The sequence below is a fragment of the Perissodus microlepis genome, chromosome 9 (genome assembly GCF_051167445.1).
Source record: "Perissodus microlepis isolate ML-2025 ecotype Zambia chromosome 9, ASM5116744v1, whole genome shotgun sequence".
Taxonomy (NCBI): domain Eukaryota; kingdom Metazoa; phylum Chordata; class Actinopteri; order Cichliformes; family Cichlidae; genus Perissodus; species Perissodus microlepis.
In genome coordinates, this window is record NC_140469.1 from 9,340,032 (window position 1) to 9,366,468 (window position 26,437).

Here is a 26,437-nt window from a genome sequence, read left to right on the forward strand (position 1 = left end):
ACCAGTGTTGGGAAGGTTACTTTTAAAATGTATTCCACTACAGATTACAGAATACATGGCCCAAAATCTGGTTTGTAACATATTCTGTTAGGTTACTCAATGTGAGTAAGGTATTCTGAATACTATTATTATTACTGAAGACTACTCGCCACTGAGCTTACATTGTTAGCTGGCGTTAGCTGAGATTAGTTAATAGACCGCAGACTGTTAGACTTGATGGATAGCATTAACAACCTGCAAGCTGCAAATAATCATGTGCAGTTCTGAAAGCAATACCAACTAGATTTTTAAATCTTAATATAAAATGAGTAACAGTAGGCTGGACATTAGGTAAGGCTGCAATTTTTGCAGTGGTTTGGTATAGAAAACTATGTCTTTATCAGTAATATGTTTTCATTCTATCTGCTTTCAGAACTGCACATGATTATTTGCAGCTAGCAGGTTGTAATGCGGCCTTCATTAATAGTAATAAATCACACAGCAATAGTACATCGAAGATGCTGAAGTGGCACATAACCCAGGTTGCTACCACAACTAAAACAAGGTAGTTGCTGAATGCAGGGAGCGGGACCACACCTCCATACACATCCCTTCCGGTTCTGTCTATGTATGACACCCACTTCTAGAAATGCTGTCAAACCTAAAATAAGGGTGTGGTCCCAGCTAGTCAATGTTAACTATATCTTTATATAGCAAAGTGCATGTGGGCAAACTAAATTTATATATGTTCAAAAATATTCCTCCACCCCAGCACTGCTGTACCTAATGACTTTTTTGGTGATTTGAGGTAGGGCTGCACGATTTTGCATAAAATGAGAATCACGATTTTTTGGCTTAGAATTGAGATCACGATTCTCTCACGATTTTCTTTTCCAATATAAATATTTATTGCACTTATTAACTGCACATCAACTTCGTAACAGTTGAGACTGAACATAAAAACAATAAATAAACATAAAAACAACAAATGTCTCACGTTTTGTTGTTGCCGCAAAATGTTGTACTGATTGAAATTCCGTCTCCACCGTTGCTCGACACTGCGTGTATAGAGCAGGTAATGCAACAATAGAAAAATAGTTGCGGGACGGCACTGTGTAGCGTTTGTCTAGGGTGTTGATCATTTTCCTAAATCCCTCGTTTTGCACAGTGTTGATGGGAGCCTCCGTAATTTCTTTGTGCCTGCGGGAGTTCGACGGGTATAGGGAAGCGCTGTATAAGGTTCCCGTTATTGATGTTTGGGTGGTTGACCGGGACGGATTTTCTCCTGTCACTTTCTCGTCATCCCTGACGTGCTCTCCGTTGTTTTTTCCCTGCCAATTTTAGCAACCAGCTTCTGTATCACGTGGTATAAGGCTCCGCCCTTGTCATTTGTTGAGCAGGAAGAGTGAGCGCTTGTTTTCATGCAGATTACGTCCCGGATCAAAATGCGGTACAATCGTCGTCGGCTATTTTTTTTTTTTTTTTTTTTTTGGAATCGTTGTCATTTGGAAATGAGATCGCACATAAGTATGAATTGAGATCGCGATTTTCTAACGATTAATCGTGCAGCCCTAATTTGAGGCATTGATTGCTTATATCACAATGCATTTAATTTTTAAGGCAAACACATTTGAAATATTTAACTGACTCGCTCTCAAAAATAAATCTACTTGGTTGCCTCTGCTGTACATATAAGTATTCCGCACCCTCTCTCTGTATATTTCTATTAGTTTTCCATGTCATCAGACAAATCAGTAACATAACATCTCTACTACTTTAGACAGTGGAATAAGTTTTTTTTCATTAACTTGAAGCAGTCTTTTAAACAGCCTCGTTCGCTGGAACAAATTGTTGCCTTATTGTCTCCTACTGAATGGAGGCCCCTCACGTAGTAGCCAAACAGATTTCATGGTATTGTTAAAGGAGTAATCATGATGGCATTTAAATGCCATCATGATTACTCCTTTAACACTGTGAGAATTCTCACAGTGATCATTCTCTGAACTGGCCTCCCTCAGTTAGGCCTTCTTATCATTTCCAGACCCCTTTTGAGAGCTGTTCTGTATTACACCAATTAGCACAGTGAGTCATATGTGACTGGACACTGAGCAACTCAGCCGCTTCCACTCTGTGCTATAAATTCATTTCTAGCTGTTTCACTGACAAGGTATGCTGTCACTGTGCTGCTGACTGACAGGAGTAAATGTGTGTTTGTGTTGGTGTGTTGGATGGTTCAGCCTGGCATTTTATTGCACTATTAAACGTTATTAAACATCCTTTTTTTGTTGTATTTTACTGTGTTTTAAGGATAATGCCCTTGAATTAAAAAAAATACAACGTTAAGGGCTAAAGGCCCAACTCTCTTGGTTTAATGGAAAAGGAGCAGATACCAATACCCATCTCCCTGTATAAATGGACAGTAGAGGGCATGAAAAAGTCATCTACACCTTCCTGAACTCCAAATCCTCTCGTGTACCTCAAACGAAGTCGATGGTCCTTCAGACCGCTCAGAGATACATTGCACAAAGCCTGTGACTGAGTCAAGCCACCATCTGCATCACGCTGGCATTTTGTGGGTCATTCCTCAGCGTGACAACAGGCATAGAAAAGCATAATATGAGCTGAGAGGGTGATAGTGCTGCAATTCTACTCTTAATGACAACTGAGAGTGTGTATGTTTCATTGTGATAAGGGCTAAATGAAAACAGGAAAGCATGAAAGAAAATGACAATAAAGTGAGATCTGTGGGTGAAAATAACCATATTTTTGCAGGTTCCAAAAAGGTGCCACAGTGACTATGAAATCAGCTCAATGCATTTAGGATGGCCCCAGTGTTCCGATGAGCAGGTCCCTATTAGGAAGGTAATTGGTTTGGCGGATTACTCAAAAAGTTATGGACTGATTTGCATGAAAATTTACCAGAGGTCGGCCTTGGCCCAATTTCAATGCGATTACCTTTGGAATAAAATATAGTTTCAGATCTGGACTGAGTATTTTTGTGAGATAAAACTAAATTGGACATTTTGCATGATGTCTTCACATAAAATGTGGAGGAAATCTTTTTTAAAAATTGAGTATGCGGAAATAGAAATGTTAAGAAGTTCACGCCTCTGAGTTTATCCTTCTTGCATCCCAACAGGAAGTTACAAGAAGCCTAAACACATGTCTTTAGCATGGCCTCGAATAACACAGAGACTTTATGTTTGGGTTAAAGTTAAAGATAGGTTTGCTCTTTTAAATCAGGTTGGTGGCTGCTGAACCAGAGGAATTCTGGTTATAGCTGAGGCAGATTCTCATTACTGCAACAAAAATATAATGGAACGACTCAGTTACTATGACTGTACAAGACATTTGCAGTGGATTTAATGTTTTAGGTCTCACAGTACTGCCATCTGTAGGCCAGGTGAGGAAGTGCGTCTATTTCAGCTTTAATTCAGTTTTTCAATTCAATTTTATTTCTACAGCATCAAATCACAACAACAGTTGCCTCAATTTATATTGTAAGGCAGACGCTACAATAATACATACAGAGAAAAACCCAACAATCATATGACCTCCTATGAGCAAGCACTTTGGTAACAATGGGAAGGAAAAACTCCCTTTTAACAGGAAGAAACCTCTGGCAGAATTACTCCAGATGTAACGGGACTCAGACCTTCCTCAGTGGATAATGGTTCTCACTGTGGTTCATGAGTCCTAAAGCCTTAGAATTGGCTCTGTAACCCTATCTAGACTGATAGATATCGGTGACTCAGCTGTTTCTTTAGATCGCGGTGTGGTGCGCTACATTTATAGATCTTTTAGCCTACTTTACTTTGTCTGACAGGTTCTGTTTAAGTGATTTGCTAATTCACCAACTCAGAGTGCTATTGAAACAAAACTCAGCTTTCCAAAAAATGTGAATAATCACAGTTAATGTTTAATTTAAAAAGAGAGGAAGTTGCTTTTTCACACAATGACAGGTAGGTTTGGGTGGCTTTTCCCTCTTTGTCTAATATTAAAGTTTGATGATCTGGAACATGTGTGAAAAATATCCACAAAAAAACCTAAGAAATCAGGAAGGGGAAAGAAAAATACTTTTTCACAGCACTGTAGCTCTGAAGTATGAACCATTATAATTATGGTTATCTGTAACATTTAGCTCTAAATGTGAAAGAAAAAGACTTCAGAGTGGCACAGTTACAAATCAGCGCCATCATACACTTATAATCATTTTCAGTTTTTACTTTGAAGTGTCTTTTCAGTCTTGCTGTGACTGACGTAAGCTGTTAAACAGTGGACCTCTCATCATGTTGAAAGTTTAGCTGTGAAAGAATATGAAAGAATTCCTCATAGCCAGAGTGAAGACAACAGCATCACGATCACTGCTTCGTTTTGCTGAATGCTATGAATAGTTTGACCCTGCAGCCAACATGCAAGCTGCAGTGCTGCTGCCATTGGCCATCTGCAGGTATCTGTTTAGAGAGATTAGTAAAAGTGCTGATGATGCGAGAGCTGTGCCTTGCACTCCCGACTGCACACTTAACAACAACTCCCAGACTAAATTAAGCACACACTTAGCCCAGAGAAGCTCTCAACAACTTTTAGTTTTGTTTTTAGCTCTAAAAATGTTTCCCAGGTCCACACGTAAGCCATCTCCAAACTGGCCATGGACATGAGCTGATTACCTGCACTGAGACCGCGGCAAGACTGGAGTTGGTTGTATGAGAAGCGGATCAGCCTGTTTGATTCCCTCCTGCCCTGCTTCAGACAGCAAAGTACTACAGTGAGTAAATGAGAGCAGCGGGCATGACGCACTCATGACCACATTTTAACTCAGTGAAAGGACACAGTATCACTTTGACCTCTCAGTGAACTGGTGTATATCTAGTTGGGTCATTCAAACCCACTATGTGGACTTTGTTTGATTACTGTCTTCAATTCAACGGGAATGGCAGTTTTTTAAAGTGTATCATGACTCGAGAGTGTGTCACTTACAATAAGAAGAATGACAGTGTGCTCCACAGACATTCGCACGCATGCATGCTGTTTAAGCAGCCCCCCTGCTTTAGTGGTCACCCCTAAGCCAATTGAGGGATGGGCTGACATGTCACTGCTGATGGTGGGGGCTATGCTCGGTGCAAGAGTATTAGTCCTGCTAAATACAGTAATGCAATTAGGGCCAATTTGGTTATGAGGACACGCTGAATTAAAACAGATGGAGAAGAAAAGGTAGGCGGAGTGAAGGGGATGAGGCTAGTTGAGGGATCGTTTTGATCCTTGCCTCCCGCCACACTCCCCTCATACAAGCAGCAGGCAGTACGGCTGATGCACTTGTAGGTTTTTAGACATGTTTGCAAAGTTGAAGGGTCTCTTTAGCGGCCCGCAGGTGCCAGAGGGCTCTGGGACTACTAGCAAAGCCCCTGACCCAGCTCCAGCTCCAGCTCCACCTCCAGCCAAGGTATGTGTTCCGTCTGTATATTCAGTTATTAGACTAACTATAATAAATCGTTATTGTCAACCAGATTTTTGACTGGTTACAGACATGAGCAGTGGCGTCTTGTCTGCCTCTATCATTCAACCAGCTGCTCTGTACCCTGGCAGCAAAACAGAAAAAAAATCAAATAAAATTGTTTCACTACCTCATTGAAATCACTCATTACCCAAACGGGCACTTTGAAATTTGTTTCATCATGAACGCAGCCTGTTTTTAAAAGTGTCCATCAGGGGAGGCAGTCATTTGTCAAACGCTGAATTCACCATTCTTTAAAACTGCCACTGAAATTAAAGCGTCACTCTTAATGGCCACTGTTTGACAAATGGAGCCAGGCGTCAGATTTTGTGAAGAAAAAAAATGTTGATTTGTCGTGTAGGAAGAGAAGCCAGCTGAGAAGGAGAATGAAGACAAGAAAGTGGACAAACCACAGGGTGAGTCATTCTAATGGCTGAAAAGTTTACCGAGTTCCTTTTTTTTGTCCCATCCTGTGAAATTAAAACAAGACTGACTGTTAATATGTTGGGAACATGAGAAAATATGGATTATTTTAAATTTTGCTTCATTTTGGTTTCCCTCTTTATTTGTCAGGGACTGTGTACAAAAACTATTTATCTAACATGACAAAGGGTTTGTTGTCCCTGCACACGTCATCGAGCAAATAGAAACACACGCATCATCATTTTTTTTGTAAGACATACTAATACAAATGCAACTGACAAATCAAAGTAATAGGCCCAACACCCACATCTAAATCCACCAATATCCATTACCTTCACACATAAATACAACACTTGTTTATGCCATTACAAGGGAAATAAGTATGACTGGTTTACTTATGTAACGTTTTACTGTATAATAAGCTTCTTTACAAATGTATTTGCTAATTAGATACTGCAGTGAAACACAGTGTTACTGAAACACCTCCACACTTCAGTCAGCCTCGGAGTATTAATCTGTTTATTCTTGTTATTTGTATAAAGCTGTAGAGCATCATGAGGATTCAGATACATCATAGTTATAAAGCACAAACAGTCAAACGAGTGACAAAAAGGGACCAAAATAAGAGAAAGCCTTGGGACAAATGTCCAATATGAAACGTTCAGCCTTGGACGACTTCTCTCGTGCCTGCTGACCGTTTCCATTTTAGTTGAGTTTCCTCAACTGTTGAGCTCGACAAGAAATTGAATTTCACTGATTTGTTGATTGTGTTGTTGAAAGTTTGAATGGCCTTTTGGAGCCGGAGTGAATAACATCAGGTTTGTCTCCATCATCCATCCAGGTTCTGTTACTTCATTCTGCTGATCCCACGGTTGCCTAATGTGTCTGAAAGCCGGACAGAAACACGGCCAGCTAATAATCAATCCCTCAAATGTCATATTCAGCGTCTTGTCTCTCTCTTTTACAGATGTTACAGGTATTTTTAATAGATAATGAGCTAAATAAAAATGGTTTCACATAACCAGTGCAGCAAAGATGCCAAAAAAAGGATGAACAAATTTACAGTTCGTAGTTGCTTCACAGATGGATGACAAGCAGTTATAAGACTAAAGGGACTATAAGGAAAACACATAATACAATGATGAGGAAATTAGCAATTAAAAGAAAACAGAAACGATTATAAATATAAAATCTAATGTATTGTTACGGTTATATTTCTAAATGTGTAATATTTTTATAAAGATGTCTAAAAGAAATGCTTTACAGGAAAACAAACGATGCAAAATAAATAATTAGGTAAGATCAAACATTTTTTATTCTTCTTCCAGGAGGTGAGGACCATTTCTAACAATCTTGAAAAGCCAAAATAAACGTAGGATTTTTTCCCCCTTTCTTAGAATCAGCTCCATCACCGGCACCACCCCCAGCCCCTGAACCAGCACCATCAGCGGCCCCGGCACCAGCTCCTGCCCCAGCTCCGGCCCCAGCTCCAGCCCCAGCCTCGGCTCCGGCTCCTCCACCAAACCCCGATCAAGCTGGAGCTGAGGGGTAAGACCTGTGCTTGCAGTGTTGTTTCTTCTACCTAATTTTTTCCAGGCACATTTCATTTGAAAGCGGGTGCACCGACAGTCAAAAGCGTTTACAGAGAGTAGTTACAGTGTGTTTATCCTCAGAATATCAGCCCAGCCTCCAAACTCCACTTTAGCTCACTGCAAACACACACCTGCCAAGTGACACTACAAACCTGTATCAAAGTAATCACCCCATGGACGCTAATTAATCGGATTCCCTGGCAAGAGGGCGGAGAAGGAGGGAGGGCGCCCACGGAGATAAGCGCAGCATGTGAGATCTTTACCCGCTGGAGCAACATGCATATTAAAAGAGGGATGGCCTGAAAGTGGATTAAAAGATTTTCAGTTCTTTAGGTTTTAAGGAGCTCACCAGAGCTGCTTCTGGTCCCTCAATAAACACTATGAAGGCAACAGGTAGAGGCAGCAACGGCTGATCCTCGTAGTTCTAAGCACAGGTTGGATTTCAACGAGGATATGATATATATGACACAACAATGGTGGCAAGAGCCAGAGGCTCCAGGTGGAGGACAGGTAGCGTGTGTGTGTGCGTGTGTGCGTGTGTGTGTGTGTGGTGGTGGAGGTGGTGGGGTCAGTGTCAGCCAGCAGCTTAAGTAATGTGTGGAATAAATAGTGTCAGAGCTCAGAGGGGATCCTGAGGTACTCTACAGAAGAGCTAGACTGGGATGACCCCAGTGCTGTTTTCACAACACCGTCTATAACTCACCTCCTGGCATCTTTCACAAAGTGTGCAGATTTCTGTGATATTAGAAAACTACATTTTTTACTGCCAGTGCTACACAAAACCTGAAGTGTGTGTGGTTTACTCTGTGTCCTTCTCATATATAAACCGCCCAAGTATGTGTCCTTCTTCTTTTATGAGGCATATTAGTGAGATGAAATGCTGCATCGCCTTTAGGGTTGATTAAGTCTGCAAAGGCTTCCTACCAGAACCGGTGTCACCACGGCGTTGGCTCACTTTCTTTAACTTTCTTTCATTTAGTTTCCACAAACCAGGGGCGGTACTCCAACCCAGCACAGTGCACCATTTACACACTGAAAACAATGAAAGAAACGATGGAAAAACAACCTGACAATTAAGTGTGAAAATGTACTGACTTTAATTTGACTGCAGGGCCTGATCTCAGCATGTTGGAGGTGTCAGTTTAAACATGGTGTATTGTTCTGTCAAAGGCACTACAGAATTTTATCCACTAGAGGGAGAGCACCATCATTCTCACAGCTCGGGCCGAAGTGGAAGACCACTATTGGCCTAGCCTGGCCTGACCTCTAGATCTGTCCTCCCTGACCCAAAGTGCCCTAACCTTAACCACAAACAGGTGAAGCTGGACTCCATCCATTTGGCTCTGCAGTGAGCACCACTTGGCTGATTGCATTTATCCGTGTAATGTGATCCTTCTTATGTCACAAGTTATTTCTCTCTGTGATTCACTCTTTTTAGCATTTCAAATCACAGGTACTGAGCTGGGTCCTGAATGAAAAGGGAACGATTGTAAACTGAAATAAACACTGAGGGTTGTCGCAATGCACTGAATCAAATATTTCTACATTTATATACCTTAAATGTGTATTATACTTTACCAGTGATGGGAATAACGGAGTTACAAGTAACGGCGTTACTTTTTACTAATTACTATTCCTATCGTTACAACGCAGTTACTGTTACTAACAAGAAAATGCGGCGCGGTTGCGTTACTATTTTTCAACAAACAGACGGTTGAAGCTGTGTTCAGCTTACTGCACCTTATATCAGTTGCACGGAAGTAGCTGTCTACGTAAGTAATCTGGGCGCTACAGCTTTAAGCAGCTGCGAGCGCTCCCGCAGACGGCAATCACTTTCTGGCAGACGATCACATTTTGGCACAACACCTGGAGTTCAGGGGGGCAAAACAATCGCATGAGTGCTGCTGTTTGACTGAGGAAGAATAAAGTAGTCGTGGTAAACCAATTACATGACCACTTCAAGATGACAAAGCAACAGGGTGATATATACCAGTTTTGAAATTGTGCAGATAGGCCACGTAAAACCAGAATCCTGATAAACAATATATACGCGGCGTTTTTTCCTGAATAGTTTCGTCACGTTAACGTCTAAGGACAGCGCTAGCAAGCGCTCTCTGCTTATGACCAAAAAATTAAAAGACTAAACAAAAAACAGCCCGTTCGTGTTGGTGGAAAAATGTACCATGCTGACCAATCAAAAAATTATATTTGTTTAGGAAGAGGGTGAAGTTTTAGGAGTGACAGCAAGAGAGAGAGAGAGAGAGAGAAAGAAAGACAGCAGAAAAAGAGAGAGAGCGTGTAGTTAATGTGTTGTCTTCAGTGTTGGTCAAGTTACTTAAAAAAAGTAATCAGTAACTAATTACTGATTACATCCCCCAAAAAAGTAATCCCGTTACTTTACTAATTACTTATTTATGAAAGTAATTAGTTACTTAGTTACTTTTTAAAAACATGATTTATCCCCTAAATAGGTAATAAAGCAATAGATCTTTCAGCCCAATTCTACTTTTTCTGCATCATCCATAAATATAAAATGTAATCAAATGAAAAAGTCTCTTTTTAAAACTTGTTTTATTAGTTTTAATCTTTTAACTTTATGCATCAACCAAAAATTAAAGTATATGCAACATTCTCTGACTGGAAAAAATTTGTTTAACATTTAAACCTATTTTCTGCACATTCCAGCACATAAAATAAAATAGGTTTTTGTGTTTACACTCACTCTTTCAAATAGATTCAAGTAAAACACAGCAGAAAATAAATAAAATCAAAAACTCAGCAGCCCTGTTGCTCTATTTTCACCTGTTTAGCAGGAGTGGGGCAGGCGGAGGTTTGCCCTGGTGCAGGTGTGCCGCAGCCGTCATGTCAGTGGAAGGACACGGCAGTTTCTCTGTGAATTTCACATTCCTGTGGCAGCGCACTGGGCGCTTGCTCGGAAGTTTAGGGTTTTTTTCGCTGTAAAAAGAAGTTTTCTTCCCACGCAGTGAACAGCAGACCCTAATGTTTTTGTCACTTTTTACAGATTCAAACTCAAAGTAAGGTCAGTACTTCCACGCTTTAACGCTGCACGGTCATACTCTCTCCCGCACTCCTTGGCTGTGTCCCAATGAAGAGACCGCACGCTCTGAGCATGCGCAGTACGTGTACTATGAACGGTGCAACAAGTACGGGAAGTGCGGAAGTGAGAGGCTCCTGAAATGGGACGGTCTAGCCTTGCGCTGCTCAGGTTGCCTAGCAACCATGATACTAACCGCGAGAAACGTTTCATACAGCATTGTTTGACAGAAATGAAGGAGAAACAATGTTTTGTTGTTCATTCATGTTTTATGACATCACTTTGATTAGTTGAGTATCTGAGGCTGAGACCACAGGACTGTAAAACATGATTGTTGGGCTTCATTTCTGTACTGAACAGTCATTTTAAGATTAGTTAGTAAATAACAATTAGCTAATGTTGTTCATGAGACTAAAGTCATCTCACTTTGGTAATGTAAATATAATATGGCCAATATTATATTTATTGTCAGATTATTATGATATATTACAGCAGTGAGCTTGAACTCTGTGTCAAAGATTCAAGTTGCAGTTATTTATATTTCCTATCACCTTAAATCTTCACTCAAAGACAAGTATCTTTGACAGTGTATATATAGATGTATTATATATAAGAGACAAATATTGTTCGTTTAATATGTTGGCATTATTACATTAGGCTCAATGCTTACATATATGTGTAAAAAGAAAATGTACGAACTGTGATAACTGTTTCTGATAAAATGAAGAGTAGACTGATATATTAAATATTCCTTTATTGGGTGAGAAAATCAGACCATGTCATAACTCCTTATGTCATACAGAATAGATATCAGAGCCTTAAACAGGCTGACTTCTGCTAAATGGGTCAAACTGGGCAGAAAGTATACAAACACATAACATCCTTATAGAATATGATGTAACACTATAGATCAACTTAGCTCAGAATATATAAAGCATATAAACAATTACAGCAATATGATGCAACAAACACAGCGGTGCTACTAATCCAAAATACTCAAAGCTTCATAGAACTGAAACAAACATTTATTTTTAGCTCCATTCTGCTGCTGATACATACTTTAGGTTTCTGAACGTTAAACTTGTTTCTGCCTTTCACAGTGTGTAACTTGAAGGCCCTGAGTACTTTCTCCCACACTGAAAACACTGGAATGATAAAATTATTTGAACATTACCTAATAAGACTGATTCAGGACAGACAATTAGTTATGTTAAACTTTTCTAGCAGTCCTTCACAAACAAGGAACAGCCTGTCTATTCTCTCCATCTGTCAGCTGCTGCTGGCTCTTCCTCCTCCTCTTCCTCACACACTGCTGAGTTTGTCCTGGTGGATCATCAGGGGTGCAAAGCCTCACAGATGATGTGCAGCAGTGGGTCCCTCAGTCTGTCCTCACTCTGGACACTTGTAGTTGTCACACATGGAAATCAAATGTGTGATAAGCTGCAGGATTCAAACACAAGTGTAACTTATAAATACATGTTCATACTTTTATTACACAATCAGAGAGAAAGAAACAGAGAGAGAGAGTGCAGGACAGACAGACAGGTGACAGTCTCAGGTGTATACACTGCTACAAAACAGCACAAGAGAAGGAGGATTTAGTGTTTGTGTTATTACGAGTGCTAAACAAAAAGAGTTCCCAGATGGTACAGTGGACACATGTGTGACTCCTGTGATTAAAGCATCTTTCTTTCAGCTTAACGAGTGAACCGTCAGCTCGTTCAAACACACGTTAAAGTCCGTTTGGCTCGACACCACCGGACAAAGGCAGCAATATAACATAGCTAACATTAACAGTGCAGTGAATCCTGCTTGTGCCGTGATATTCAGGACTGCAAACCGAGCAGCATCACTGACTTTCAGCTTGTTGTGTTTGTGGATATATGACTGACTTTAATTATCCATGAAATCATCACATTCTCTGTAAGATTAAGGTCGACTATTGAACGGCGTATATTTTGAAGTAAAGGCTTTAAAACCAAGTTAGTACAAACATCGCTAATGTTTATAACTTTGCCGACATGTGGTCAACAGTAATGTTTTTCGTTATTTAACATTTGCACATATAAATAAGTTACATAATATTCAGTACTTACTTTTGAAAGTTTACTCTTCGGCCGCCCCGCTTCTGCCATCTGCCGTATTTCTCTGCAAACTTATCCACACCCACCGCCACGCTATGAATTGTGGGATATATGGGACCACGAAGTTTGCACCGGACCACGCTTGATATTTGGGGAAATCGACGGTGCATTTGGAGTACATTTCGAATTGGGACAGCCGTCATGGCGTCGCGGTGACGTAAAAGGTCTCAAAATGCGTACTGCAAGCGTGCGGTCTCTGAATTGGGACACAGCCCTTATATTAGCTGTGTCCCAAAACGTCAGCTGCATCCTCCGGAGGCCGCATTTGAAGGCCGATTACGTCACAGCCAGGCAACGAAGGCTGTCCTAATTCGTCGACTCCTTCAAATGCGGCCGACAAATGCGTCCTTCATTTCCCCAAATTTGAAGGATGGGTCTGTCACTAACCAATCCGTACCGGAAACCCGATCAGTACCCCGCATGCGCGAAAGGTGTCTACTTCCGGTCGAAGCGTTTTACGATAGTTACAGGTCAGAGTATCTGTATGTTAAGAATAATAAGTATCTCTTAAAATATTTCCAATAATGAAACATTTCAATATAATGTAGACAAAAACAAAAAATAAAAAGGAGCTAACTGGGCGCTAACCGTATTGTCGCTACCCGATCCGTACCGGAAACCCGATCGGTACCCCGCATGCGCAAATCTCACGTCACTTCCTCTCTTTGCCAACATTGCAACATTCAATATATTTGAATGATACGGTTAGCGCCCAGTTAGCTCCTAGCATTTCTCAACAGCTCTGCCTCCTTTTCGACTACCGGGACATTTAAACAATGGATAATCCGTATACAAACAAATTCATGTTTTTCTCCTCAACAGAGAGCGTCCCCCGATTGAACAACAGCGCTGTAAAATAAGAAGAATGGCGCCTAATTACAGAGTTAATAATACAGACTTTGTAATATGTCACGTGAAGATTCATCAGCCAGATGAACTGCTTACTAACAATTGACAGTGATAGCAGACATCATCATCATTATTCCAACAATCCTCTCCACACAGACAAGCATAAACACACTCAACTATCACTAAATCAAATTTAACACACGTTTGTAATGACGCTAATTCAGTTTACAATAGGTTTCATTCGCTCAGTCAGCAGGTGGCAGTATCCTCTTACACTGGGGAGTAAACTGCCATTAAACGAACAGAAGAAGAAGAAAACCCCTGCACATGCGCGGTACGGATCGGGTAGACCCGATTTGTACGGTCCGACTTTGCACATGCGCAGTAAGGATCGGGGAGTCCTGATCCGTAACTATCTTTTTATTTTTCGTTTTTGTCTACATTGTACTGAAATGCTTCATTATTGGAAACATTTTAAGAGATACTTATTATTCCTAACATCTTAACAGATACTCTGACCCGTAACTATCGTAAAACGCTTCGACCGGAAGTAGACACCTTTTGCGCATGCGGGGTACTGATCGGGTTTCCGGTATGGATCGGGTAGTGACAGGGTCGGGTGTGTCCTTCGTGGCCCACCATATCCCAGAATTCATAGCGCGGCCCAGCCAATTTCAGTTTCCAACAATGGCGGCCGCTACTAAGTTTTAAAATTACTCTTATTAATCTTTCTGGGTCACAAAATAAACTTTTAACATATTTTCAGGCGAGAAAGTAGCTGTGTACATTTCAAATATCTGCTTGGTTTATCAAGACATCGCATATTTGCAAAAGTGCGCCGGCGTTTTCGGAGACGTGTGTTACCCACCCGCACGATAGCAAGCCGGGGGGTTCAATGGTCACTCGAGCCGGCGAGAGCAGCGGACTCCCAGCTTCATCGTTTTCAGACCCCCACTCTTTCACTACTCAGGTTAAACATGATATATAAGTCACTCGGATAACTTAAAAATGTAATTGTTTGCCTTTTTTCGGTGTTTTATTTGTTCCGGAGTAAATTGGTTTGGCTGAGATCAAAGTTATTAGATTATTAGATTAAATAAAACTTTATTAATCCATCGGGTGGGTTCCTCCGGGATTTTCACACTGCTGAATAAACGTCATAAACTGATTAAACAGAAGTGTGAGACGGTCGAGAATTTGCGCCAGTGTCCTGTTATATTTTAAATAGCAAGGAGCAGACGGCCGAGTTTGTTAAACTCCACCGACACAGCGGTGACGCAAATCTGAAGGCTAGACCGTCCCATTTCACAGCCTCGCACTTCCGGCCTTCTCGGTCTTCGAAGGACCCGGCCCACGTAGACCGCGAAAGCCGGGTCCTCCGAAGGATGCAGCTGACGTTTTGGGACACAGCTATTATCCATTGTTGATCTGCACACAGCTGTTGCCACAAACGTCGCACTCACTTACGTCATTGTCATGAGACACTCTTGCAAATAAAAAATCACGGTTTTAGTAACGCAATAACGCAGCATGCTCACAGGAAAGTAACAGTAATCTAATTACCTTTTTTGCAATAGTAATCCCTTACTTTACTTGTTACTTGAAAAAAGTAATCGGATTACATCTCTGGTTGTCTTGTGTAGTAGTGTGTAGTGTTGTGGATAGTTTTGTGTTGTGTGTCAGAACAATGAGGTGACTGCTATCTCCAGCTAGAAAACAGGAGGAGTGATACACCTGCTGCTGTCAGACCTGCAGGTATCAGGCTGTGATCTTCTCCTTTATAGTGGCACAAATAATTTGTGTGGCATCTTATTTAATGCAGAACACCAGATTGTTATGTAAATAGTTTGAAATGGTTATTTTAAAAAAAGGTAAATGCTGCAAATAACTTTGTTGTTTGAAAAACTTGTGCATAGGATTTTAAAATTAAAAATTTATATTTGCATTTTAAGTTATGAAATATGATTCAATAAACATGTCTGTGGTTGTTATGGTAAAAAATATAACTTTTTCTACTCAGATTTTATGTTTTTTGTCTGACTTTAGATCAATTGTGTTAATACAGTATGTCAAAATGAAAACATAATTGTAAATTCAGACACGTGAGGTTGTGCTGAAAAGGATGATACCAAACAAGGCAAAGTAAATAGTTTTTAAAGGTGAAATGTAGAGGAAAAATCAAAGTGACTTGCCCAACACTGTACTTTATATATGTCCAGATGAGACAATTTAAAAGAACACTCCACTCAAGTTATGTGAGTTTTGACTGTCTTCCTTACATCGTGAACTCCAACCGGACATGGCAGATGGTTGCCCCTCCCTCTGTCAGAGGTTTCTTTCTGTTAAAAGGGCGTTTTTCCTTCCCACTGTCACCAAGTGCTTGCTCATAGGGTTTGATTGTTGGAGTTTTCTCTCTATTATTGTAGGGTTGTTAAAATATAAAGTAGCTTGACACAACTGGTGTTGTGATCTGGTGCTACACAAATAAAACTAAACTGAAAGAATGTGAGCCTGGCTAGTTTGGGATTGCAGATATATGACCAGAAAACCTCTTAATGCATGTTAAAGTAAAGTTCCAGATTTTTCAGAGTAAAATCTTACCTCTAGGCAACTTTAAATGCTGGAGTAGAACAGGTGTTGAATCATTAATGCCGAGTGGAGTCTCTGATTATTACACAACTTTTCCTGATTTGTTCCTTTTTTTAATTGGTTGAAATTCCTCATTCACATCAGGAATTTTTAGGAGTTTTTATGATTTTTCTATCCTCGCTACATCAGAAACTCACTCACTGCCAATAACAGCGCAACTTTCTTATTTTGCTTCCTCAGAGAGGAGGGAGTCCCCCCTCCACCTCCCCCCATAGTCATCAACAAGTACTCAGATGAGCACCTCAGAGCCATAATCATAAACATGAGAGAAAGAAAGCAGCTCTTCAAGGAGAAAGTGATTGATCAGTATGCTTCATCCCCTGAGATAACCCCTCCTGTCAGTGAGTGCCAACACAAAACCATTCAGTGCTGCAGATTTTCTAATATTTCTAATATCTGTGGATGTTATTGTTTTCATGGGGCAGTAAGGAAACTAATTCTTAATATTTAACTGTCGCTCACTCAGCCCCTTTATCCTTTCAGCGCCACTGCTACGCAAAGACGACTACAACAGAGTCATAGAGGAAAGGAGACAACAGGCAGAGGAGGCGCGGATAAAGAAGGAGGAGGCAGACAAGAAGAAAAAAGAGGAGCAGGAGAAGAAGAAAAAGGAGGATGAGCAAAAGAAAGCAGAACAAAAGGCAGCAGAGGCCAAACAGCAGGAGGAGAAGAAGAGTATAAGAACCAGGATATCCGAGGCAATGTGGTCAGTGGTGGACACTGTGCTGAAACCATTCGAGGACCTGATGGACTCTGTGTTTGGGCAAACCATAGACCCTTTCACGGACCGTCGTTACATTGCATGGCTAAGCTTGGTGACTGTGGCCTTTAACTACAACACATGGTTCATCACGGCCCGCTTGTGCTTCCCCTACCACACTGAGATCTCCATTCCTTACTGGTTCACCCTGGATGTGTTGGCTGACATCATCTACCTGGTGGACTCTGTCATCTCCCAGCCCCGCAAACAGTTCGTCAAAGGAGGAGACATCATTGTAAGTGGAAAATGATCCTGACTGCTGACAGAGAATAACACTGGCCTGAATGACGAAGTCACTTTTATTCCCTTGCAGAAAGACAGAGTGATGACAAAGAAGCACTACAGAGATTCAGAGAGATTCCTGGTATGATCACTTGAATCCCTTGAGCTTTGAAGTTAAGTACTTAATTAGAGTCAGCGGCCTTACAGCTGTCTGTCTCTTTCACAGGCAGACGTGGTGTCAGTGTTGCCATTTGACTTGTTGTACATCCAATTTGGATTCAAATCTGCCTTCAGACTTAATCGTCTACTGAAGGTAAATCTACTTAAATAATGTTTAGATGAATGAGACAATAAACAACGCCTATTAAATGTACTTTGGCTCTCATCTGGCTCACATTTCCTCACCTGTTTTCAAGGTGGACACATTTTTTGAGTTCAGTGATCGTCTAGAGAGCATCATGGCCAAGGCTTACATCTGGAGGTAAGACCATCCATCCATCATCCATCCACCCACCGATCCATCCATCCATCCACCAACCCATCCATCCACCCATCCATCCATCCATCCACCAACCCATCCGTCCATCCATCCACCGATCCATCCATCCATCCACCAACCCATCCATCCATCCACCGATCCATCCATCCATCCACCAACCCATCCGTCCATCCATCCACCGATCCATCCATCCATCCACCGATCCATCCATCATCCATCCACCCACCAATCCATCCATCCATCCACCAACCCATCCATCCATCCATCCACCCACCGATCCATCCATCCACCAACCCATCCATCCATCCATCCACCGATCCATCCATCCATCCACCAACCCATCCGTCCATCCATCCACCGATCCATCCATCCATCCACCGATCCATCCATCATCCATCCACCCACCAATCCATCCATCCATCCACCAACCCATCCATCCACCGATCCATCCATCCACCAACCCATCCATCCATCCATCCATCCATCCATCCACCGATCCGTCCATCCATCCATCCATCCACTGATCCATCCAGTATACAATGCAATTAACTGAGATAGCAAAAATGTCAAAATGTGGCCATATCAATAACTCTCTTTATACCCCTCTTAGAGTGATTCGCACAATTGGCTATCTGCTCTTCATGCTCCACCTTAATGCCTGCTTCTACTACGTGGCCTCAGAATATCAGGGCATTGGTAAAACTAAATGGGTCTACTCCGGCATAGGCAGCGCGTAAGTACAGCACTTCTATACAGCCACTTGTGTTTGAGTTGGAGGGATTTTCTCATCTTTTTTTCTGCCAACTCTTGATGTGGACCTAGCATGCTCATACTGTATTCTGAGACTGTTAGAGTAGCTTTTGCACGAGCAGTGTTGGGAAGGTTACTTTTAAAATGTATTCCACTACAGATTACAGAATACATGCCCCAAAATGTTTTTGTAACGTATTCCGTTACATTACTCAATGAGAGTAACGTATTCTGAATACTTTGGATTACTTAATATATTATCATGCTTTTTTACAACTACATGAATGTACTATTGCTGTGTGATTTATTACTATTACTGAAGGTTACTCGCCATACCAATACCAACTAGATTTTTAAATCTTAATATAAAATGAGTAACAGGGTGGACATTAGGTAACTGCACTTTTTGCAGTGATCTCGTATAGAAAACTATTCCGCGTATATAAAACAGGTCCGCGGCTCTGAACCGTAAAGGCGTTAAACCATAAAGGGACCTCTGGCTAATACGTTGGGTTCGTGTCGTGCTCGTAGTTGAAAACTAGCTTTACTTTGTTGTCTGGGTCAACTTTGCTAGCGAGAGACAGAGAGAGGCGTTGAAAGGCTGCTCCAACCGAACTTATTGTTTCGGAGGAAAACACAAACACATCGTACAGTCGAGTCTTAATAGCTTACTTACAACTGGGCTCATCAGGCACTCTTCTTGGCTGCAGTTGTTGTTATTATATTTACATGCTTCCAGCTCCCGTTTCTGCTCGATGACATCTTGTACTTTTCCTTTTTCTCCCTCCCTCGCTCACAGACACATAACGGGTATGGCAGTCCATTCTCCCTGCAGCACGGACTGCACTGCCCATCAGGCTACATTCTTTAGGGCGATGCCTGTAGCATTCTGCCTATTGCCTTCATATTAAATCATTTTTTAAAATATTTCTTCACATCATTATGAGAGGCGAGATTGAGACACAGGCATTTGAGCCTCTTAATGCGTGTTTTGTTTGGATTTCCACCGGCATGGAAACCAAAAATAGAGAGAGCCTAGCCGAACATATCAAACAGGAAAATACCCCCGTGTAATCCCTTTATTTCAGCAAAGTAACTGTATTCTGAATACCACCTTTTTAAATGGTAACTGTAATGGAATACAGTTACTCATATTTTGTATTTTAAATACGTAACGGCGGTACATGTATTCCGTTACTCCCCAACACTGTGCACGAGTCACAGTTACAACAAACTGTTTTTTCTTCCCTCCCTCTGTGCAACTTTCTAATGATTGGCTGATGGTTTGAAAACAGTGGCTAGGGGAACATCTGTACTCACAAATGACCATATTAAACATGTTCATGCACCAACATGATACAGAAAGGTAGAAAATGAGCACACAGAAGGATAATGTTAGCAATGCATAACAAAAAGTTATAGCAAAGAAACAAAATTACCTAAAAAAAAAAGTCTCTGGTTTATTGCACAGAGTTATGAGTTCCAGCTCACAAAGCATCCAGTCAAAATCTTTCATATGTCCCATGTTTGCTGCTGATGCTGTGGCTGCAGTTACCTCAGCTGCTTCTTCTATGCCGAGAAGTCCCTGCTACTGATCGCCGAGTTACCAACTCCTGACACCACATTCGGGCTGATCTTTCAGATGACCAACTACCTTTTCGGGGCATTCTTTATGTCCACCATGCTTGGCCAGGTAGCTTCTTTCTCGTAGCATTTTTGTTATTTTACTTTCTCTTTTCTTTTAATATTTTTTTCTCTTTAGGAAGCTAAAGCAATTTCAGCAAGACATCAAGGAAATCACTCAAACGTGCCCAGAAACCACCACTGCCATTTTATGCAAAACAAAGAAACAAACACCATTTTCCCCCACACGACCCCAAAACATCCAATACAGTTTATGACAACCCTCTCTGACACCCTCCCAAAACTCTCCACAGGTACCTGCGTTGTTACTACTTTGCTGTCCGCAGTCTGATCAACATCGGGGGTCTTAATGAACCCGAAACCGTCTTTGAGATTACCTTTCAGATGACTAACTTTTTCATGGGCGTCTTTGTGTTCTCCAGTTTGATTGGACAGGTAACACAGAGGACACTCTGCCCCATAGCATGAGTCACAGCCCCCAGCATCCTTACTTCATCTGGAGTCTTGATTAGCATCCTTTTAGCATCATTAACTGCAAGTAGTACTAGTAGTAGTAAACGATTGTCTCTTATTCTCCCCCACTTGTCCTGTTTATGTAGATAGATGAATAAACCTGCAATACTTCAGTATCCATTACTCTGTCTATAGTATTTCACTGGTTCCCTGTGATGTCTTGACTGTCAAAAACAACAAAAGCACATTCATTCTACTGTCTAAGGCTACGTTCACACTGCAGGTCTTAATGCTCAATTCCGATTTTTTGATCAAATCCGATTTTTTTTGTCTGCTTGTTCACACTACAAATAAAATGCGACAGCAAACGCTCTCTAGTGTGAACGCTCAAAGCGGCCCGCATGCGCAAAAGAAGACGTCACACACAACGCGCTCTGTTTAGACCCAGAGCAAACAATATTGTTTGACTGATGGCCCTTAATATAAAGACTTCGGACTTTACGTTTCCCAATTTTTGCTTTAAGTTATTTTGTTATTTACATAATAATGTAAATAACCTAATAATTATCCTTATTGCTGTTTTACAGAGGAGCGGTGCTTCAAATGATAGTTGCAGATTTCTGTCAGAATCTACAGATTATACAGTACAAATAAAATGTTCACGTTTCTCCAACGTTGTCTTCCCAACAGTTTCACTGACATCTACACGGGATGGCCAGGAAGCGTTCGCGATGTCTTATCGGGCGCTTCTCCGGCGCTGATAATTGGCGTCTGTCTTGTGTCAGTGAAGTAAAAGACGGATTTAATGCGACATGACCGTTCACACAGCAGTCGCTGAAACATCGGATATGTATCGGATTCAGTACCACATACGAAAGTGACCCAGATCGGATTTGAAAATATCGTTCACACTGACATACCATGATCGGATATGGGTCGAATAGGGTCAAAAAAATCGGATTTGATGCGCTTTCGCCTGCAGTGTGAACGTAGCCTAAGTGAGAGGAGCATTTATTTAGTTTAAACAAAGGTTTTCTTCTTATCATCATCATAATGTCTCAGATGAGAGATGTCATTGGTGCAGCGACAGCAGGACAGACTTACTTCCGTTCTTCCATGGACAACACTGTGGAGTACATGGTGACCAATCACATCCCGTCTTTGATACAGAACCGAGTCCGCACCTGGTACACCTACACCTGGGACGCTCAGGGCATGCTGGGTCAGTAGTCACTGGATAAAATCTTAATTTCAGTCTTTAAGAGTGTGTGAGAAACGCTTTAATTATAGGACACAAATCAGACGTCAGTCCTACTATTGTGCCAGGTGCAGAAAGTTTTAACACTGAATTAAATAATAATGTTTCATCTCCGTGTTTTCAGATGAGTCTGAGCTGCTGGACAAGATGCCTCTAGTGATGAGAACAGCCATTGCTGTGGACATCAACCTGGCGACCTTCCAAAAGATTGATCTTTTCAAGGTGCACACTCATTAGAAAAAATAAATATATACCCCAGACAGTAACTGGGAGACTGGGAGATGGTTGGTCAGTTAAATATCTTCATATGTTTCCACAGGGCTGTGACCAGCAGATGTTAGTGGACATGTTGCTGAGGCTCAAGTCAATCATTTATCTGCCCGGAGACTTTGTTGTGAAGAAGGTGTGTTAAGTCTTACACAATCACCGTCAACTTCAAATGTGAATGAAACACAACAAATTACTTCATTTTTTAAAAAAGTTTATCATCATTTTATGCCAACAATTGAGGGACATTAAATACAAAAAAGTAAAAATGTTCTGGGGAGGATAAACTGATGTTGTGTAATCAAACTTGGCAATAAGGAGATACTCATTTTAGCCCTGATTCACCGTATGATGACAAGCATACAGACTGTAAAGAGGCAGAGGAAAACACACTTATTTCATTGTGATGACAGATTTTTACATTAGTTACAACTGCATATCCTCCATTGTCGAGTACATTTTTAGCTAACATATTTTTTTGCCACTTGAACGTCAAAAATATCCAAGCTTTGTTTCTCTAAAATTCATAATTATGATAAAACCTCAGACAGCGTTGCATATTTTACTTTTAAATTTGGAAAAATGACTTTATAATCTTATAAAATAGTTCATTGTCAGGGTCTGCGCTGGCAGACCGTGTGGTGACAGTAGGATGACCCAAATGCAGACACTTGGAGCAAAACTATAATTTAACAAAGGGGGAGCGGTTTATTTGTGGCTGGGTAAAGGTACCAAAAAAAAGGCAGATGAACACTAAGGCAAAACTAACTAGAACTAAACTTGGAGAAATTACATGCTAAAAAAAAGAGACAAAGATCAAAACCTTGAACATGCAAAATCATGGAAAAACCTGGAAACAAGGAGGCAACTCAACAGACGACCTGACAAAGACTAAACGAAAGCTCACAGACTATATATAGACAGGAGGTGATCAGGGGAAGTGGAAACACACGGGGAAACAGCTGATACAAATGAACATGATGCCACAGGGGAAGCAAAACTAAACACATGGAGCATGGAACATGACACCGTCAAAATAAAACAGGAAGCACGCAGACTAAGACACACGGACTTGACATGGTGAAAGTTAAGACGCGGGCAAGGGAACATGGATAAACATGGCAGACAGAGGAGACATGGAAAGAGCACAAGGAGGGGGAACAAGGGAATGGAAAAGGGACACATGCACATAAACACAGAGGGAGGGACACAGAGGACAGAGACACAAGGGGAACCTAAATGGACAAGGAGATTACACATGACAAACAGGGGAGACAACGGGAGACAAAGATATCTCTGAAACACACAATGGGCGAGGGAGACTTAAACACAGAGACTTGACGCACACTGACCAACATAGTGGAAAGACACAGACATGGGAGGAACCCAGACAGACGAGAGCTAAATCCGGTCGTTAAGTCTGACGTCACTAGCCGTGTCTGGGCCTAAACTCTGCTGCAGGTCCATATATCAAACGATCACTATGGCATTACTGAGAGTTGAAAAACTGTCTAAAGTCTTTCATCTTTAATAAAATGATCAGCGTTCTGCTCTACCAGGTGTAACAATTGAGTTTAACATCCAGGCATCCATGAAAACGGAATTTATGACATTTAACGGAGTTAGAAGTTAGCAGGAAGTTAGCTCGCTAGCTTCTATCTAAATACAATATAGCATGTCCTGACTGTGGGGTTTTGGAAACAAATTAAAACGTACAGCTCTGTTATCACTTCCAACATAAATGAAGACAGAAAACTAAACAGCAGTGACGTTTGTAGGGTTACTGAAGTTGGGCTAGCTGGTATATAATGATGTGCTACGTGACCGCTAGCGACACAGCTATGTTAGCATAATATAAACAAGCTAACTTTTTTTCCACTTGATAAAAGTTAACGTGAGTGTTCTCGGTGGTCAGGAACAAATGTAATCGCATGGCAGGATGCTGTAAAAGGACCAAACTTCAGCCAGGAGAACAACTGAGATAATCCATCCACAATACGAGGTTAGTCATTCATATACTGCTGCATGGGCTGGGCTGTAGTTACATCCTAAGGTTGTAAAAACTGAGCTTAAATAAATGATTAGCGGTAATAAAAGCCGAGGGAGGTCAACAGTGATCACTGACTGTTTTAGGAGCTTTTTGAGATTAAATAGAAGAAAATACAAAACATTAAACATGTTAACAACACAAAAGCCATATTAAACGCAGACTACTTTAGGCCCGGAAGTAGGATTCGTCACGTCATCACTTAACGACCGGATAGGGAAACAGAGCTCAATATCAGCAGAACTGGCTGAAGCATAAACTGCACAAACAAGAACATCATAATACAAAAAGGAATGAAACTCAAACTGCTGGATCAAAGGAAACAGCCCATGACAGTGATTTTTTTACTAGGTTAATACTTTTTTTTCCTCCAAAATTTACAACTTTAATATCAAAGAATGTCCGAGTTCTTGTAGGTCTGAATTTATGACTTTAATCTCAGAAGTTCTGTGTATATAAAAGGCCACCACAGGCTGCTTTTAAAGCTAAAATGCCCTTTATAAGCACATACACATAAAACATCCCTTGAGTAATTTATTTGTGTAAATTATTTGTAGGGTGACATCGGTAAAGAGATGTACATCATCAAAGGTGGAGCGGTGCAGGTGGTGGGAGGACCCGACAACAGCATTGTGTTTGTGACACTAAAAGCTGGTTGTGTTTTTGGGGAAATCAGGTGAGTTCAGATACACGCGCACAAATATATACTGATAATTAATCAACATCAGAGGCAATTAATCACAATCAGTGAACTTACAAAAACATTTAGAAATATTCAAAGAGAAAATGTTTCCTCTTTCTGTTTCTTAGTCTCTTGCAGTCCTCCAAAGATGGAGGGAACAGGCGCACAGCTAATGTCAAAGCATACGGCTTCGCCAACCTCTTTGTCCTGGAGAAGAAAGACCTGTTTGATATTCTGGTTCATTACCCAGAGTCGCAGAAAGTGTTGGCCAGAAAGGGCAAGTGAGTCTAAGGATTTGACTCAATATTTCACAAAATAACTTAAAATTCTGTACTTGGTGGTTTATTTACTGGAAACCAATGATACACTATCTGTGAGGGGGAAGTGTGTGAACATGTATACATGGCAGCGATTTTTAAGATAAAATTCCAGTCAAACAATCACATGTTAACAACTAACAATCACATGTTAGTGGGTGGACCTATTTTTATTTTCAAGGCCTGACCTTTAAAACAGCACATGTTTGTGTTGTTTTAAAGACACAACACATGATTACAAACAAAGCGAAAAGAAAAGTGTTATGTGGACGTCAGAAAAAGGGTTGTTGGTGATGTTCATCCGGCTGGGATACCTTTGAACAGTGAGCTTCCCCTTCCTGTCAGTGTGACGCATAAGTACACATGTAATCCCTGAGATATGAAGTTTCCACATGATAATAATAGATGCTGCTGTAGTAAACAAACCTCTGTACCTCTGTAGGAAACTAATGAAGGCCAAAGGTCCAGCAGCAGCTAAAGTTGAAGAAGAGAAGAAAAAAGGACTGGCGCTGTTCGGACCCAAACCCCCCACACCCAAACTGCTGCGCGCTTTCGGCGGGACCATTAACAAAACGTTTATCAACAAAGTGAAGGTAACTACACCGTTCTGTCCTAATAAATGCATCCCAAGTGATTATTACATGAAAGTCATTGTGCTGATTCTCAGTTTGTGTTTGTCTCCTTTTATTGTTTCCCCAGACTGCCAGTACCAACTAATAAGGAGCATGGAAAGGTTTTTTTTAAATAACTCCTTTTTTGGAGTGAAGAAAATGTATCTCTCATGGAAATGAACTTATTTCTGTTGAAAGCACCTTTCAGATGATAGTTTTACTGCTCTGTGTGATAAGGTCATTCTGTCTAATTTAATAATAACAGCAAGCCAAGACCATGTGTACCTCAACTACTGCCCCTAGTGGACACTGCTATGTATGTACTTCGTTCATATGGTTTTTATACAGTATAATCAGTTGTTTTTCCCACTGTAGGCGTGGAAGCCTGCCTGAGATTATCAGTCAGTAAGAAGCATGGTGACAATAATGTTGACAGTTTATATTATTTGACTGAGTTTTAATAAATAAATATGTTTGAACTGCATTCAGTGTATTTCTCTGTTAGCCTTGTGTTTGTGAGAGCAGGAGGTCACATCCAGGCTAATCCTCACCTGCCAGACAGTGACAGTACAAGGGCCGATTAACTCAGCTGCCTCTGTTTTTGTGAGCCCCACAGACTAAAATAAACCAAGCATTACACCAGCTACTTTCATCGTAGCACCGATGGTTACTGCAGTGAATTTAATGTTATCCCATGATACAGGATATTCAGAAACTGATTATACTCTTTTTACCTGCCGTCTCC

The 26,437-nt window shown here is 41.0% G+C and overlaps 1 protein-coding gene across 1 annotated transcript; it reads left to right on the forward strand.

The window, feature by feature from the left end:
- Positions 1–5,308: 5,308 nt before the first annotated feature.
- LOC146379989 (cyclic nucleotide-gated channel beta-3-like) lies at positions 5,309–25,798 on the forward strand. Its single transcript, XM_084938917.1, has 17 exons — positions 5,309–5,419; positions 5,832–5,886; positions 7,291–7,441; positions 16,363–16,523; positions 16,666–17,177; positions 17,256–17,306; positions 17,391–17,477; positions 17,581–17,645; positions 18,274–18,396; positions 20,351–20,492; positions 21,573–21,732; positions 21,893–21,990; positions 22,088–22,171; positions 24,640–24,758; positions 24,893–25,045; positions 25,524–25,674; positions 25,781–25,798. The coding sequence occupies exons 1-17, from the start codon at positions 5,309–5,311 to the stop codon at positions 25,796–25,798; spliced, it is 2,241 nt and encodes a 746-aa protein (XP_084795043.1).
- The last annotated feature ends 639 nt before the right edge of the window (positions 25,799–26,437 follow it).